The sequence below is a fragment of the Pteropus medius genome, unplaced genomic scaffold (genome assembly GCF_902729225.1).
Source record: "Pteropus medius unplaced genomic scaffold, Ma_sr-lr_union100, whole genome shotgun sequence".
NCBI classification, from domain to species: Eukaryota; Metazoa; Chordata; class Mammalia; order Chiroptera; family Pteropodidae; genus Pteropus; species Pteropus medius.
The window spans coordinates 5,131,565-5,149,594 of NW_024354498.1; the positions used below are offsets into that span (position 1 = coordinate 5,131,565).

General features: G+C 40.7%; 1 protein-coding gene and 1 pseudogene across 3 annotated transcripts in view; both read right to left on the reverse strand.

Moving 5' to 3' along the window:
* NHS (NHS actin remodeling regulator) overlaps nt 1–18,030 on the reverse strand; it is a 335,830-nt gene that overhangs the window by 40,454 nt on the left and 277,346 nt on the right. For all 3 annotated transcript variants that reach the window (XM_039852308.1, XM_039852309.1, XM_039852310.1), the window contains one exon: nt 6,717–6,869. In XM_039852308.1, coding sequence (XP_039708242.1) covers nt 6,717–6,869 — 153 coding nt within the window. The remainder of the gene's footprint in view (nt 1–6,716; nt 6,870–18,030) is intronic.
* Nucleotides 5,318–5,436, reverse strand: LOC120594346 (uncharacterized; annotated as a pseudogene).

Consider the following 18,030-nt stretch of genomic DNA (forward strand, 5'->3'; position numbering starts at 1 on the left):
CACCTGGGGAGTGCTGGGGACAAATGCTTACAGCCATCCAAGGGGTGAGGGAGCCAGTTCATACAGGCTCAGGGGTACTGGGTGCTATGTGTTGGTACCTTGAAATAGGCCATGGTGAGAGCATGGCAAAATATTGGTAAGGCTATATATCAGGGCTTTTGTTTATTTACTTTATCACTTTTTGTTTGTTTAGAGAGTCTGTGATCAGCACATCATAGCATCTATCTAAGCCCTGTCACCTACAACACCCAGAGGGCTTTGAAATCCTGGGCTCCTAGAGAAAATAAAGGAATCCCAATGACAACATTTGTCTGATTTAGGAATAAAGCTACCACTGGAAAAAGCCAAGAAATTTCCATGTGTGGAATGAAGTGGTCCTGACTTCATAGTAAAAATCACTGAAATGCTAAAAGCATAATTTAGCTTTCTGGGTATTTCAGTGAGCCCCAAAGCACACCCAGCTCAACACACAGGCCACACCAAAGGCCACCCTGCCTTCCAAAATCCAGCCCGTACTCATGTCCAGGGCCTGAAATCTCATAAACCCCTCATGACCAAGGTACAAATTTGTACAGCAGATTTCTTAATCTGCTTCTCTATTATTTAAAATCACCGTTACTCAGCACATTAATAATAATGACTATGATGCCCAATATTTACTGAGCAATTGCCATGTGCCAAAGATGCTTTGCTAAAGCTCTTATGTGCAAGATTTTAACAACTGCGTGAAGTAGGCACTGACACTGTCCCTCTTTTGCAGATGCCTAAACAGGAGGCTAAGTCACTGCTGAGCTATCAGTGGTACACACTTGGTGCCAGGACCTTACTCTTGAGTACTACTTGACCTATAGGCACTGTAAGGCCCTAACAAACCTTCTCACCCATCAGAGCAAGACTACTTGGGTTTGATAGTATTTGATTATAATTATATTTTATCACATTCTAATTCTTTGAACATTGATGATATAGAATATTTGGCATCTCATAAAACATGACTTACTTTTTTACCCATTAGGGAACAGAACTAACTGTACTGACCCTCTCAGGTGACATGGCACCTTTCTCCAATGGCCTGATAGTGCCCAGTGTCCATTTTATCTCTATCATACTGATAAAAGTCAAGATGTCTCCATATATTTGCCTCCTTCACTAGGAGGATAGAGACTATATTTTATTTAACATTCAATCCCAGGGCCCTGCCATGCTTGAGACATAGTGAGTTCTCAATAAATGTTTATTCAGGGACTGAAAAGAAGAACAACTTAATATTTTCATTAAATTCTAGTCTTTTAACATTAGAACACATTCCATACCCCTATCTTTGTCATCAGCTGTGTTGTCAGTGCCCTTGCTGTTAGGTCATTGTTTAGGTCCTGTTGCCTGTTCCACTCCTTAATGCTGGCCCCTTTCCTGTGGTCAGTGTGGCCTCCTTAATGCTGGCCCCTTTCCTGTGGTCAGTGTGATTTGGCTGTCTGTGGCCTCCCTGCCTGAACTTCCAACTTCATCTATGGCAACAAAACGTGGTAGTGTTCTTCATCTTCCCTTGCTTAGGATTCTTTAAACAAATGTTGACTGATTCCCATTTGCAACCAGAAAAAAAGCCCTCATCACTATGTAGATAGTCTTTGCTAAACTGCCTCTGCAGCCAATGTTTATCAGGAAGGCTTTTTGAGATAAATGTCTTCCTTATTAAAGTGCTTACCTCTACTACCACATTCATTTTTCTCTGTAAGCAAACAGTGGGGTTTTTTCTAAATGGGCAGTGCAAGGAAAAGCTTTGACATTCTTAAAGTCATAATAGAGAATAGAATATAAGTGTTGCTGGTTAGGAAAAGGTGGAAGGAAGGGAGGAGCCTGGAAGGAGACATCAACTCAATTTCCCATTCAATTGTTCCCCTGCTACACTTAAACATATCTCTTTCATTCACCCTAGGCCAGGAGTAGGCAGGCTAGATTAACGGCTCCCTAATAATACTTTTTTTCCTGGTGGTGGGGTGGGGAGAGCATTCATCTACTAGAGCCTGAAATTGAAGTACACTCTTGGTTCTTATTACCTTAGACCAATGGTACTTAGACCCCAGCCCTGAAGCTTGAAAAGCAAGGAAATACAAAATATAAATACCTTTTTATAGACATCTAGTAATCTCCCCCTCACTGTTTTACAAACAGAAACAATGGGATCACTTAAAGCCATTATTGGTTCTGAGCATAAAGACTTATGAAGAAAAAAAGAGAAAAAAAAAGAAGAATAAGATTCTAAACAACTTGAAATCCATTAAGGTGCTACTTCCTCTGGGGAGCCTTCCCCAAAGCTCCATGGCATGATTAGTGCCTGTCCTCTGAGCCTTCATATCACTATGTTGAAATTACCTGGTTACTTGTCTCCCTCACTAGACCAGGAATTACTTATGGGCAGGAACCATACATTATTGCTCTCCGAATCACAGGTTTAGCACAATATCTGGCCCTCAGTACACTTTGTTGAGCGGTTTGCTATTGAGCAGATTTTGAAGGCAGCTAATTTCTAGGTTCTAATCTTGGTCCCCTGGCTCCCTCCTTATAGCCTCATCTCCAAAAGTAACACAGAGCTGCTGCCACCGCAGCTTCACTTGTCTGTGCTTCATTATCCACACTCTCCTGGTGGAAGCCAGGATATTCCAGCTGTCCAAATACAGAACCTACAGAGAAGCTCACTGCGGAATTTGCTGAGCAAGGCCGTTGTCTGATAGGTCAGTACTACCCATGGCCACCAGATGGCAGAAGTGGTATTCTGATGAATGCACTGCTAAGCTACTGTGTTTCTTGGACAAGGTTAAAAAAAAAGTCACTTTCTAATTTTAATTCTACACTGCATGTTTTTAATTCTATGATGCCTATAATTCCTGTTTATAGCTCTCTGCAGTGCTATTAAAACTACTACACCCAAGATTTGCTATTGAGACAACCACAAAACCCGCCAGTCTATGGAAGCAAGATGCAGCTCCAGGATCTTCCTTCCCAACCCCAGGAGGCCCCAAATCCCTCTCTCAGACCCCAGGAGGAAGTTGGGAGAAAATTGATATTGGCACTCGCTATTCCTCAGTTCTGCCATTAAGTCCAAACCTGACAACACAGTGAAATGTGAAAGCTTACAAGCAGCTTAATGTTATCTGGTTGAATTTGGAAAAATCTAATCAAGGATGACTTATGGATAATAATAAAAGGATAAAAATAATTATGGCCAAAGGGCTAACATTACTCAAGCTCTCTAATGATGGGATCAGAGAAAGTATTTAGTGAGAATGATCAGATTCCTCTGTCGTCATTCTATGCCCTCAACACTCAATCCATTTTCTGCAGAATTTGATTCAGTTGCACAAACATTCATTGAGGACCTATGATATGTCTGGTTCATGCTAAGAGCTTAGAAAACAATAAAAAATATCTTTGCCCTTGAGTAGCTCATGGATTAATGGTAGAGGATAGGCTTGTAAGTGTTTAGTTATGAAATAAGCTTATAAGTGACACGATGCGAGGATGCACAGGATATATAAGAAGGATGCCTAATCCAGGCTGCAAAAGAATGGCAAGAGTGTTAAGGAAGATTTTTGGAAGGTGGCTTGCACCAAAAATTTCACAAAGAAGACCTTTTTAGCCAACTATAACATCAAAGTGAATAATAAGAACGCCAGAGATACTACTAGAGAATACTCATTATCACTCTTCATTATAGTGTCACAGCATCTGCTACTAATAACTAAGGGGAATTTTTAGAAAGAATTGCATTAGGGATATTAGTAGATTAGCTCCTTCATTAAAGGGGAAAAAGGCTAGGAATAGGGAAAAAGGGAGAAGTCATATTTATGTTGAAGAAAATAAGCTAAAACATTTATCATTTTATTTCTCCATCTTGATAGTGAGTTTAAAAAAATTTATTTGAACTTTAATACATTTGCAAAATACCATTCCTTAAAGGAGCATAGGGGAATCTAGGACAAAGACATTGAATGTACAGACACCATCTCTCTCCACAGCAGAAATCCAAAGGCCAAAAAAGCAGGCAGGCCAACTTCTGATACCCAATCTAGGGGATTCTAAAAGGATAGTGCCAGTTTTTAATCTCCTTGTCCTAATTAGAATGGTTTTAAGGCGCTGAAAAGTAATCAGTGTAAGAAAGGGCTGTTATCTTCTATTTTGACTGCTATGTACCTATCTCTGGCTTTCTAAGGACTGTGAGAGAAATAGAAATAGAAATGTTTAGTTATTTCACTAGGACACCGTGTATGATGAGGAGGAAAAGAGCTCTGGCTGGGGATCTGGAGGCCCAGATCTGGGTCCTGGCACCGTATGTAACCGGCTGTATGTAACCCTGAGCAAGTTTTCTGACATTTCTAGGCCTCCGCATGCTCCACTGTAGAATGGACCAGATCACTGGTTCTCAGCAGGAGCAGAAGAGCCCCATGAGGGAGGTTCTGGTTGTGAGATGACTGGGCAGGAGACAAGGATGACAGCCATCCTACTGGGCATAGGATGGTCCTGAACAATGAAACAGTGCTCCAGGTCACACAAATAACCCACCAGAATTTATTATAAGGGAAAAGTCTAGAATCTATTTCTGAATCAAATCTAATTTTCTTTTAGTTATAATCCAAGGTTGTTTATTTTTTTTGCTCATATTTAATATACTCTAAATGCACCAGTTTTATAGTGTGTCCTCCTGCCCTTTGACTCCTTTATTTCCCTATATTTTTTGTTCAGAATGGCTTCTGATTGTCTTTACTTAATCCAAAACTACTTTTGATAGGTGCAAACATCTGAATACTTTGTTATGTTTTTTAGTGCAGTCAGGCCTGGGCATTTGCATATTGCAAATATTATTCTTATACCCATCTCTCGATTTACGTGGTATTTTTTTACATGAGCTTTTTAATATGTGGTAAATATTCACCTTATCTAGGCGGACTTTTTATATGCAGTTTCCATTTGCACAGTCTCATTTTACGTTATTCTTTCTTTTTCGTTTCCATTATTGGCAATTACTCTTTCTAAAAAACAATAGCTTAACTCAGTAGTGTATAAAGAACTAATAACTACTAACATGCAATTATTAATGACCTTATTGTTCACTGGATGGCAAATAAAAAAGCATGAGTGACTACGGATGTTTTTCAGGATTGGTTTTACCAAAATTTTGCTGTAGAAGCTGAAAATTACGTGCAGGAAAATGTCTTCCTTTTACCTTATTTATTTATTTGTTTTTTAGGCGAGGCAACTCTTGGTTGACCTCACAGACTACAAGGACCTTGTCAGTTTACAATCCCTTATTTTTTATTTTTCATGCCTACAGCACCTGATCTTCCTAGGTGGTCTCCCATCCAAGTACTAACCAGGCCCAACCCTGCTTAGCTTCAGAGATCAGACAGAATCGGGCTTGTTCAGGGTGGCATGGCCGTAGACTAAATGTCTTCCTTTTAAAATGCTTTTAGATAGTGCACCTGGTCATCCACACAATTTAGAACACCCAAATATAAAAGTTGTATATTTGCCACCAAATACAACTTTCTTGATACAACCTTTAGATCAAGGCATTATTTCCACCTTTAAGATTAATTATATTAAATGGAGTTTCAATGATATTTTTAATAAACTTGAAGATAATGAATCACTTACAGTTATGGAAGCCTGGAATAAATACACAATTTAAGCTGTATCAAGAATATTGCTTTAGCTTTGAGTGATATGAAGCCGTCAACTTTAAATGCTGGCTGGAAAGCAATATGGCTAGAAGTGGTTGTACCAGGGAATATGGTTCCAATAACTGAAGAGGGATTAATTGGCATTATTAATTTATTAAATAAATTTCAAGAAGAAGGCTGTGACAATTTGAATGTAGATGATATTAACAAATTACTGGTTGATCATGAATTAACCGATAATGAATTAATTCACTTAATATCTGAATCCTATCCTGCCGATGAATATGGCAGTGACCTTGAACCAGTTTCATTCACTACAGAAAATATTTACAAAGCTCTTCACTTGGCCACAAAACTAGAAACTGCAATTCTAGATCCAACGAGCCTTAAAATTTCGAACAGATTTTTAAAAATGTTGTAGTGAATATCAAAGAATTTATGAAAACTTAGCAAAAGATGGGGTTGGAAAAAGATCATCCAAAAACATAAACATAAATAATGAAAGTGAAGTAGTACTTCCAAATATTTTGAGCGATGAAGATAGCGACTTTGTGCCAATTAAAAAGAGGTTGATTGCTTTAGATTACAGTACAGACACCGACAGCAAATATAATTTATTTTGGTTTTTCTAAATTTTCATTAGCGTTTTTTGTGACAATATGTGAAATATTTTTATGACTTATATTGGCCTATTTCTTTAGTATTTTTTTTGTAGTGGTTGACTCTTTTTACACGGTTTTCTTTTCTGTAAGAAAAAAGACACATGGAATGGATAATCCACATAAATCAAGTGATGGGTGTATAAATAATTCTCCTTTTAAATTCTCTTTATTTTTATATTTAGACCACAGTGCTACTTTAAATTATGTGTATAGGTAGGTTATATTACCCATGAATTTCATATCAGGGTAGAAAAGGGAGCATTTCAAAGTACTTGCTATAACACAGGGAGGTATTGGGACTGATGGGACAGAGAACAACCTTTGGACGGGACGAGCTCTGAGTTCTCCCCAAAAAGCCCCCCAAGCCCGGATCAGTCACCTCTGCGCAGGGCCTGCAGGCTCTGCCGGGCGTGGCGGTGCAGTTCTTCTACACAGGGTGGCCTCGTGGTTGGGAGAAAGATGTTTCTCTGCTGGTGCCACGGTGCGCGGTAGTACACACTCAACTTACTTTCGATATCCAGGTTAGAGACAGCTGCAAGACAAAGAAAGAAACAGGAAATTATACATCAGTAACTTTAAATTGTGCATTTGGCAGACTCTGGGGTGGGGAGGGGAACAGGGGTAGAATCTGGGTAGAGCGTAAGTCCAGACTGCTGCATCTTCATTGGGAACTCACTCAAGGCTAGAGAAAGGTTTGAAATTTACAGTACAGAGAGGAACAACCTTTGCCCCAAAGCCAACGGATGGGAGACCCCAAAACATCATCTGCTTGTGACCAGTTAACTTCCTCTCCACACCTTCACTTCACACTCTCTCTGACATAGTTGCTCATCACCCTGAACAAGTCCCTGGCCATCCATGCTAGGGGATGGGGTAGGGGTCCTGCCTTCCAAGAAAGCAGAGAAAAGCCAAAAGGATGAGTCCAAAAGGTGGCCTCAGCCCCAGTCTTCTGGCTGCAGGGCCTCAGAACTATAGTTTTTCACATCCACTCCTGAAGCCCACCTGAACTTTACCCCTCACTTGCCCGGCTTTCTGTCTCCTGTGACTCTTGGCTCTTGACTCTCATTATCTAACCTTATCCTCCCTTATACCTGCCAACTCCTTGCCTGCCATGTCTCAAAGCACTTCTCAGCTTCCCTAGTTTCACCCAAGGGAGAACATAAGCATTAAATATCCCATTACATGGGTGATAGGTGTTAAGAGAGAGAAACCACAGACAGTGCTGGTGAGGATAGGGGAATGGTCCTTGCAACTCACCCAAGAGATCAGGTTAGGAGGCATTTAACCCACTATGACTTCTTCATGTACACACTGAACCTAGGGTGGAGATCACTCATGAGTCAAAGGTAAATTCTTGCGGAAGGAGCTGTTCCTAATCAGGATTCTAATTAGGAAATTACTACATAGAGGAACTCTCGAGCACCTGAGCAGCCTGCCAGCCTCAGAATGGTGAGTCTGTCTTACCCTCCAGACCCATTGTCCAGACCAGGTCCCCGTCTTGGGCTCACTCTGCTCCTCCCAGTCTCATTGCCTCTGTTTTTTTTTTCTCTTTTTCCAAGTATGTGATTTAGGGGTGTTCTTCCCAACTGTTCATTTCTGTGCCCCCAACAGAATTTTGGTTTCTCTCTGATCTTTTTCTTTCTGAGGTCTGGTCTACCATTTCACTTTGTCTGGGAAGCTTGACTTAGAACAAGATACTCTACAGATAGAGTAGAAAGGCAAATGAAAAAGAAGGGCGGGTACTTTTGCAGAAGGGGAATAGAACAAAGGAAACTGGGAAAATGGAACTTTTGATAATTCATCCATCCCCAAGTATTGCATTTATGGCAGTTATTTTTGATTTTGCTTTTGATTTCTAATGCAGTCTTCAGTAGTATGTTTTTCTAGAGTAATGCATCATACCTACAAGGAGCACCAATAAAAACAGACATATTTCCAAAGATGCTAAAGAAACATCACATGGACAAAATCAAAGGGAAAGAACCATCCATGCCTCTAAAACAGTGCCATCCAATAGAAATTTTTGTGATGATGAAATGCTCTATGGCTGCGCCATCCAATGAGGTAGCCAGTAACCATACTGGCTATTAAACACCTTTTAATTTTTATTTTTTTAAAAAATATAAATTAATTTGAATAGCCATAAATTCGGTGACTATTGTATTGGACAATCATAACTATAGTCTGTTATATTCTCTCACCTTCAGAAACAGAGCAGATTACTCCCTTTGACCTAAATTTATCCTTCTTTTGTGTTTAAACAACAAGAAGAATTTAAGCCCAAGGGCTAGAGATCCCAAGATTATCTTCCTGGGCAGGGAAGATAACTTTTATGGGAGAGTTCTCTGGGGCCAAGAATAAAGGTAGCAATTTTAATTACCCTATACCATTCAACCTGTTCTTTGGAAACCATAAGTGCTTGGTGAAGCAGTCAGGAGTCATTGGAGACAAGAAAACCTAGGAGGAATCGCTGAAGGAGAAGCCAACCTCTTCAGGCCTCAGATGAGGTGTGGGATGCCTTGGGGTAGAAAGGATAGGTTCCAGTTGGATCAGAGCTTTCCTTCTCTCATATATAAATAGGGGAGAGTGCTGAAAATAGAGACTTTCGCTCTCTCTTTTTCTTTCGTCATCCTCGGAGGAATACTCTGGTTCAGTAATCAGGAGGACTAAAAAGTCAGCCTCTCCCTGGATGCAGAAGTTAACCCCCACCCAATAAAGCAGAGGTCATACCAAACCCCATAAAAAATGGCTGTGAATTCATGTGCTAGTGACAGCTGAGAGAAAGGATGAAACAGAAAGCTTGCCTAGAGGAAAGGAGAGGCAAGAAATTCAGTGGACAGTCCCAGAAGTAGAGGGGTTTCTGAGTACTTCCTTTCTTAGGCCCATCTCTTCAGGAACCAGGATTTGGGACTGGGCCCAGATGACTTGGGGATAGAGTGAAGATTCTTAAAGTCCCTCATTCCCTCAGCACCACGGACCAGAAACCTAGAGTGTTAATTTTTGATAGCTTATCAGAAACCATGTCAAGCGGCTATGGCTGTTCAATCTTTATGTGGGGAAGAGCTGAGCTCCTGCTCTTTATCTTGATGCTGATCTCAAGAAAAGACTCATCAGAAGTGCTTGTGAAGAACACAGATTCCTAGGCTCCAACTTAGACTTCCCAAACCAGAATTTCCAATGGAGAGGCCAGTAATCTGTATATTTGAAAACTGACCCAGATTATTTTTTATTATCAGGCAAGTTTGAGAAACACAAAATGTTATCTGATAATGCCTTGGGATCTTGTGAGAGTGAAGAGAGATAGGCAACATGGGGGAAGGGAAGAGCTGCTGAAAATGGAAACATCCACTCACCCATGGAACGTTTTCTAAATAGCTATTATGTCCCAGGCACAGTGCTATGTGCTGGGATATAGTACATGAGAAAACACACAAGAATCATTACCTTCATGAAGCATATGTTCCCTGGTTCTGTGTGAAAATGATTTAGGTATGATTTTACCTGGAAGCAGTAGGTTGGGAGAAGTGACCTCTGGCAGACTCTTCTAGTTGTAATATTATACAATTCCCTTGGGATAGTCTAAGACTGTAGACTCTAAAAGCCATAAACATTGAAAATATTGTAGTCCCCACTCCTCCATCTTCACCTCTCTGTGGTAGGTATTCCCAAATTAAAGAATAAATTAGTATATCACTAAATAAATGTAAAAAAGTTCAGCAAAATTCTCTTTCCTTCTTGTTGAATATTAAATATTGGGTTATTTCAAAAAAGCATTTTTTTGGTGCCCCTGCTTTCCTGATGTCCTAAACACATTTTTACTGTGACTACTGGGCAAGCCAGAGCTGAGTTTCTAGGCTGCTAAACTTGCCTGCTGCTCAGGACTGTGGATTTGCAGGTGCAAAGACTAATGCATGAGTTCCAGCATGGGCAGTCCAGTAATGGCTTCTGGGAAGAACCAGCTCTCACAATGCCAGCCTTTGGGGCTACGAATCCTCACCTCTTCCCTGTCTTTTTATTTTTATCTGCTGAGAAGCTGTAACGGATTTCTGCTGTGCATTAGCAGGTGAACATTTCACTCATCAGTTGCCACAATAGTGTTTATCTCTCAGACAGGGAAGGGAAGGAAAACTCTTTAATGCCTTTGCTTTCAGTTTTGTCCTTTGGTTACAGAGCATTAACTAGTATTATGTGTCTACTAGACACAGACAGACAGGCACTAATGGAGTTCTTCCAGGGAAAGCTATCCCATTTTCCCTCCTTAAAAAATCTATTCTTTTTCCTAAAAAGTTCAATGAAAGTTGAATCCACTTATTCATAAGCTCACTGTGCCACTGCCATTGCAAGATTGTCCACATCTTCAGGTTAATCCTGCCTCCCTTTTCTTCCCTGTTTAAAAATTTGACCATGCCTGAGCCATGCAAGATACCTGGCTTAGTACTCCAGGTGATGTTTATTCTCATAAAAATGATACAAAGTGAAGCAAGAAGGTTTCTCCTCTGCTTCTCTGGATACATCCAGGGGTCCCTCCATGGTAGGCAGAATTCTAGGATAGCCCCCAAGATTTGATTCCTCCCTTTCATGTGTATACCCTGTATAGTCTCCTCCCCTTGAGTATAGGTAGAACCTGTGAATTATGTTACAATACTTGGCAAAAGGGATTTTAAGATCTTTGAGTTAATCAAAAGAGAGATAATTATCCTGGGTATATCTGGCCTAATCAGGTAAGCCCTTAAAAAAAGACAAGCAGCAGCAGAAATACTCTCCTGTTGGCCTTGAATACCAAACTGCCACAATGTAGAGAAGGCAACTTAGCAAATAATGGTAGGTGACCTCTGGGAACTGAATTCAACTCCCAGCTTCCAAGTCAGCTCATTTCAGATGAACACAGTGACCATAAAACCTCAAGGAATTGAATTCAGACAACAACCAATGAACCTGGGAGAGGCTCCCAGGCTTCAATGAGAATTCAGCCCTAGTCAAAACTCTGATTGTAGCTCAGTGGGACCCTGAGCAAAAGACCCAGTTAATCTGTGTCCAGAATCCTGACCCATGGAAATTATGAGATCACAAACAGGTGTTATGCTGCTAAATTTGTGGTAATGTGGTATGCGACAATAGAAAATTAATACAGCCTTCCACTATTTTATCTACTTCCCTAGACCAGTTGCTTGCCTTACTTAGTACTTGTCCTCTTTTCCCTCTGTTACTGCTCCTCAAGGAAGAAATAGATAATAGCAGTGGTAAACAATGGGAAATAGGGCTATGTGTCTCATTTTTATTCCCTACAGCAGGAAAAAATTATGTGGATGTATCATTTCTCCTGTTCAAGACTGTAGGGTCTTGCAGAGAGCTCCAGCATATGTCAAGCTTTAAGCCATATGCATTATATTCATAACATCATCACGGAACCCAAAGATTATTGTTCCTATTTTACAGGTAAGGAAACAGAAACTCAGAGAAAGTAAGTAAATTTCCAAAATTACACACCTGGCAAGTGGAATATCTGGGATTACAAACCATCTCTGTTTGGCTTCCGAGCTGCTGCTCTTTCCCAAATCAATACTGAAATAAGTTTATCTAAACTAAGGCTAATTGGGGGATGGGAGTGGACGATGAGTGGGCTGTCCACCATATAAAATGTATCTAGTGCTTCTAAAAGTCAAAATAAAGGATTCAGAACTTCTACTCTCCATGTCATCCATAGCATTAGGTGTAACCAAGAACTGAGTGAATCTTTCAGAAAGTGCTCAGCAGATTTGTTATATTATAGAAATACGAACAGCACCATAAGCACCAAACTGCTGGAAAACAATGCCATTGTAGGAAATGTCCACAGGGCAGTGAAGTCTTTATAGACTGAACTTAATTCAATCCTCCGTCAAACTCTGGGATAATGGAATTGTCTAGACCTTGATTCACAGTGATGTATGGAAAGCATGGAAATGGTCATGGAGTTCATCTGAAATGAGCTGACTTGGAAGCTGAGGAAAACTAGCGACCGCCATTCTCTTGGAAAGGGCAGACCTATTTCTAAGAACAGGAGGAGGCTCAGGTTTAGGAACTTTTGGGAAGGGGTAAAAATCAGGAGCAGATATAATCTTGCTCCAAGCCTCGCTAGCCTCCAGTCTCTCCACGCTGTGCTATAGTTGGTGCTTGTTCAACACTGCCTTTCCTGGCCTCATGAGCCCCTTACATCCTTAAAGTTTTATTATCCCTAAGAAGAGTACAAAATGCTTATTCTTGGCCTCTCTTCCTAGAAAGCATCTCTACCTTAAGTCTCCACCTCTGCCGCTGCCTCTCTCCCCATGCTACTCCTTCTTCCTTCTCCCAGGCTCTCAAGACTTTAAAAAGGGTAAAGTGACAGCTGAAATCAAAGTTTGAATGCTATGTGTGCTGAAAATATCAGAAAAAATGTGCAAAGTGACTCTGAAATGGAATTTATACCTCTTCAAGGGAGGGAAGGGATTTTAAAAAATGTTCTTAGAGTGCTTACAGGCTTAACTACCCACATAAACTTTGCTAACCTTCCTACCTGCCTTCCACCCATTACACACACCCCCATCACACAGGTTTCTTGCCAAGAATACATTTCTCCACAAACTATCCATTCTGATGCCCTGTGACAGAAAGCAGCAAGGAGTGTGTTAGCACATTAATATATTAATGAGCATCTGAAATAGTGTCATAGATATGTTGCTGTTTTTCTCTGTGGGTCCCTGCTACATATAAGCCAATCCTCAGCAGTCATCAGCTTGGTAAGCAAAATGGAAAATCTGCTCAGGGTCACTGTTGCTGCTGCCTGAGTTCTCAGGTCTGTTGGAGAGCTAGAGAGGGGATTTCACCAAGTAAAACCATTCATTCCTGCCTGCTCTGACTTCCTTGGCAACCAGCCCCTTGCCCACTCTGCTTGGCAACATGGAGGAGGGGGCACGGTTGGGACCACCAAGGCTTTGTCACCTATGGAGTAGCCCAACACCAGGGCCAGGTTTCCAGTCTGTCTCTGCTGGGCTTCCTTTTCTGCAGAACCACATTAATTCAGACTTATTCCCCACTGTGGACAAAGCATCCAACGTGGACCCTTCAGCATCAGAAAAATCTAGGCTTCTTGATAGTTCCAGCATCCTGAAACATTCTAGCACCTATACACTAGAACATACCTGTGTACTTATTTGTATACTAAAAGGATCTAGAATAATTTTTCCCATAGAAATGTTTCCCAAATACAAAATAATGCTTCACACCAGGAGTACCATTTAATTATTAGTTACTGTTATTGTTTTAGTGTCCAACGTCCCATGGAAAGACCACCAGAAGCCTGGGTTCTGTGCCCTTGTGCTTGTCACTAAATCTTCCCATGACTCAAGTTCCTCATCTCTACAAATAAGGATTTGGACTTTCTACTCTCTGAGTCTTATCCTGCTCTGTTTATGCCTCTGCTTTCTACCAGTGACCAAAATTAAGTGAGGTTGCATCATCTACCTAGAAGGATTCTGTATTCAAGCTATGGCAGGAGGCGCTAGGAGAAAGACCCTGGGCTCTGGGATGGGCAGCTGAGGATGCATCACAGCAGCAGTGGATCCAGAATAAGTCAGTGAACCCTTTGGTCCTCTGTATCCTCTCTTCTGTAAGGTGGGAATCCTTGAGGCTTCATAGAGTGGTTCCGAGGATCCAATGAAATGATAAAGTCTTTGCCATGTCACTGCTTACTAAATGTTAGTTCCCTGTCCTGAGCTAGGAACAAAAGAAGACCAAGAGGCTAGGATTGGGATCCAAGTTCCAAAGAAAAAAGTCTAAAGCTCTCCAAGTTTCTTTCTTTATTTTCCTGTCTTCTTGGTGAGTGAAATGTAAACAAAGATGAGGCCACCACAGATGACCCTTTGTGGGGGGATGCTTACCATTTGGAAACAGGAAAGAAGGCTACCCACCACAAGGGAACCTATGATCTCTCTGACTGGTTGAATTCCCCAGTCTCTGATATTGGTTGACTTGGGCAGCATTCAGTGTAATGACTTGGAGATCCTAATTCTCTGAGTCACTGTCAGAGCTGCAGCACAATACGTCCTTCTTGGAAGCAATTTATAATGTACTTATTTATCTTCAGGTGATTCTGCTGCCATGTTCTACACCGTGCACTTCATCTAGAATATAAGCATATAGCCATCTGTCACAGTTAGCTATTGTTTTAAGAAAATTCCTTTAGGCATCTAGCAAAGTCATTGGATTCTACCGCTGGAAGGGACTTTGGAAATCACTGAATTCTGTGTTTTTTCAAACTGCAGGGCATGACCCATTAGTGGATTGTGAAATCCATTCAGCAGGTCAAGACTACCATTGTTAAAATAATGAAATAAAAGAGAGTAGAAAAAATACCAAAATGCATTGCATGTACTAAGCACTGCTCGTGAAGCTGTTGTTTCTGTCACATGTGTGTGAATATGTATGTGGATGTGTGTACATGAAGTAAAAATGTGTTTCTTGCTCTAGGTAGCAGTCAACAAACACATTAAAAGCTACTGTTTAAGCCATCACTCTCATGTACTGATGAGGAAATTGAGTTTCAAAGATTTGACCCAAGATCATAGAGTTGATTTTTGCCAGAGGCAAAAAACAAAGCTCAGGTCTCCTCTTCCTCCCATGCCAATGTTCAGCCTGGCTGGTGGTCTCTCTCAGTCGTGATTTGCTACCTATCACATCTATCAAGTTGTCCTTCAAAAAAGCCCCACTTTCTCACCCGTTCTCTAAGAAACCAGCCATTTTTATTTCAGGATTCTAGAAGCATGTCAGCCTACGGAGTAAAGAACAAGTTCCATGGGGATGCTGATTCCACCAGTCAGCAGACCACATTGAGCACTAGTTTAAAAAATGAGATACCAAAGCAACGAGGTAGGTATTAGGTTGAACAGTACTAAATTAGTGATGTTCAACTGTTTAGCTCTATAAAAACTGTCTTGATAGCTCAATCTAATAATGAGATCAACCCCAAGGTTAGCTTTACCAGAGAAGCCATCATGCTCTTAGATAGTGGTAAAGTGCTTGCTTTCCAGCAACTTGGAGACTGAAAATAACTAGCCTATCATAAGTCATGACATATTTGTTCCAGTTTTCAAGGCCTTTATGCATGAGCTTAAATCAGAGTGGGAAGAATGGGTGCTTGGCTCAACCCTTGCTTCATTAGCTCCATATCCCTTAAAGAGACAGTGGTAGTTTTACAAGTTTCCAAACAGGTTAAAGTATAAAAAAGGTAATACTGATCAGAAATAAGGAATTTGATCTTTTAGGAGACCAAAATGGGTAGTTAAGAAATACTTTCAAGACTCGGAAAAAGGTGAATGTCACAAATTTGTTTTCATTATTTGCAAAGAACCAAGTGAGTGAGATTGGTTACAGGGAAGACCATGGGTATTGTCCTTTGACATTCTTGATTCCTCAAAAGCAGAAAAATGGAGAGAGAAGAAGGCATTCTGCCCACAATGATTAATATGTTTTAAAGTCTCTTCCTTTCTGCTCAGACTACAGATATAATGTCACGGACACGGGGACATTTGACATTCTAGGGAAGAAAATGGAGCTGAAGTGGGAGAGGCAGGTCAGAAAAACCATGTGAAAATCACCTTTCTATTCAGGAGACACTGCACAGAGGAAAGGGTTCTGTTTCCAACATGGCGCACAGAGCCTCTCTGATCCTCTTGGACAGATGCCCTTGGCTTGGTTAAATTATAAAGCAGAAAGTGTGACACCCAATTACATATGCTAATAAATCTCTTCTCCTAGGTAGAGGTTAGCCTCTTAAAATTTACTTAGAGATCATCAGTGACAATGGAAAATTTAAAAATACTTACAAAAGGCCCCCTATACCACCTCCACTGCACTTACTTAGAATTATTACTTGCTAATTAGTATCTTCATAGGTAGAGGAGAAGTGATGCCCTTTATTGGGCCAACAAAGCTATAACATACACGAGCTTGCAAGCCAAAAGGAATTCTTTTCTAAAGACCTTTCCACCCTCAAGCTTAGCCATTTAAAAAGAGTCCTGTGCTCTCCATAAAATACACAGCATGAGCTATATGAGTGGGAATACTTAACTAAGCACAATGCACTAAATCTGGAGTCAGAAAAGATGTGTTCTCTTGTGACTCAATCAGCCTGAGTCTAGGTGAGTTTGCAGAGATACCTAGGGAGGTCTGCTCTCCATGGACAATGGTTCTTTCTATTTGTTCATGGAAGACAGGCTCAGAGAATGAAAAGAAGAGTTTGAGTTTCCTTAGGACAGTTACTGAGACAAAAATTTAGGTACAAGTAGTTTATTTACGAGGTAATGCTAGAAAGCTACTAATAGGAGGCATGAGGAAGTGAGAAAGGGATGGGAAGGAAACTAATAAAAGGTGTACTCGTGAGCATGTTATTGCTGTGGGTAACTGGAGTTGGATCGCATTGGGAACCAGTGAAGAATACATACCTTAGAGGCAAGGGAGTTGCAATATTTATCAACCACTTCCTATCAGTCATTTGTCAAGGGCAGCCTAGGCACCAGAGCAATATTTCCCTGGTACTTCTACAAAAGCAGGCACCCTGGCCAGAGAAAGCCCTCAGGCAAAGAATGCAAGTTCTGGGAGATGTAAGTCTGGCTGCTGTGCACTGAAGTGCTAAAGGTGAGGGAATGTGGGTAGGGCACCAAGAGTCTTTTGGGGTTTTAGGAATGTGACCCTGATAGAACCCAAGCATGTGCATTTCATATTTGGGATGTCTTGATTGTGTAGCTGGCTAATTTTAAAAGTTCTCCAATGCCAAAGTAGTTTAAAATAGAATTTTGTGGTCAAAATATCCCAGGTGGCAGTGAAGAACCCTGGTCAGACAGCTCTGGATCCTGGCTGGAACATTAACTGGGAAGGTAGTGGCCAAGAGGCTGGCTAAGGGGAGGCTGTCTTCTGCAGGGGCATGGACCAGGTACCCTGGCTATTCCTGGGTCCTGCCTCCTGTGTGGCATTGAGTAGGTCACTGGACCTCTTCCTCTGTCAGAGATTTAGACATGATAAGGTGTCTTGGGTTCACCTTGTACATTAGCTGCCTCAGACCTAGAATCAGCTTTTTCTCCAAGAATCCTTGGCTCCTCTCAGAAAGAACAGGCTTTAGAGACCACATTCTGCATGCCAGGGAGTATTCGTTGTTCCTGAGTTGTCATTTATACTAGGCTTCTTCAATAGACAGAGCTAGAAAATATGTAAGTTGCAGAAGGTGAAGATAAATCATGAGTTCAAACTGCTATTTCCAATTCAAATCTAAGATTACAGGTTTTAATTTAACTGCCTTGATTTTATAATTGATGCCTTTTCTCTTAATGCTGAAACTCTTGATTTTTAATGACAGTGGCATAATTTCTTATTTGAATAGTCTGAAAATGAATATAATAAGACAACTGAATTCAGTTTTAGATTACTTTTTGTTTTCCTTTTGTCTTTAGGATATTTTCTACTAGAAATAGACAATAAAGTGTACTCTGTTTAAAAGCCACATGAAATGATTGAAGGTGTTGAGTACGATGACTGTTAAGGTCCTGTACATTTCTTTGGGTATATAAAATGAGAAAGCTATGAGAGGCTCCCGGCTGCCCTATTCAGGTGGATCTAGTTCATAAATAACTAAAATCCATCTAAAGTTTCTGCATTTTTGATTTACAGTTTGAGGAAAACAAACA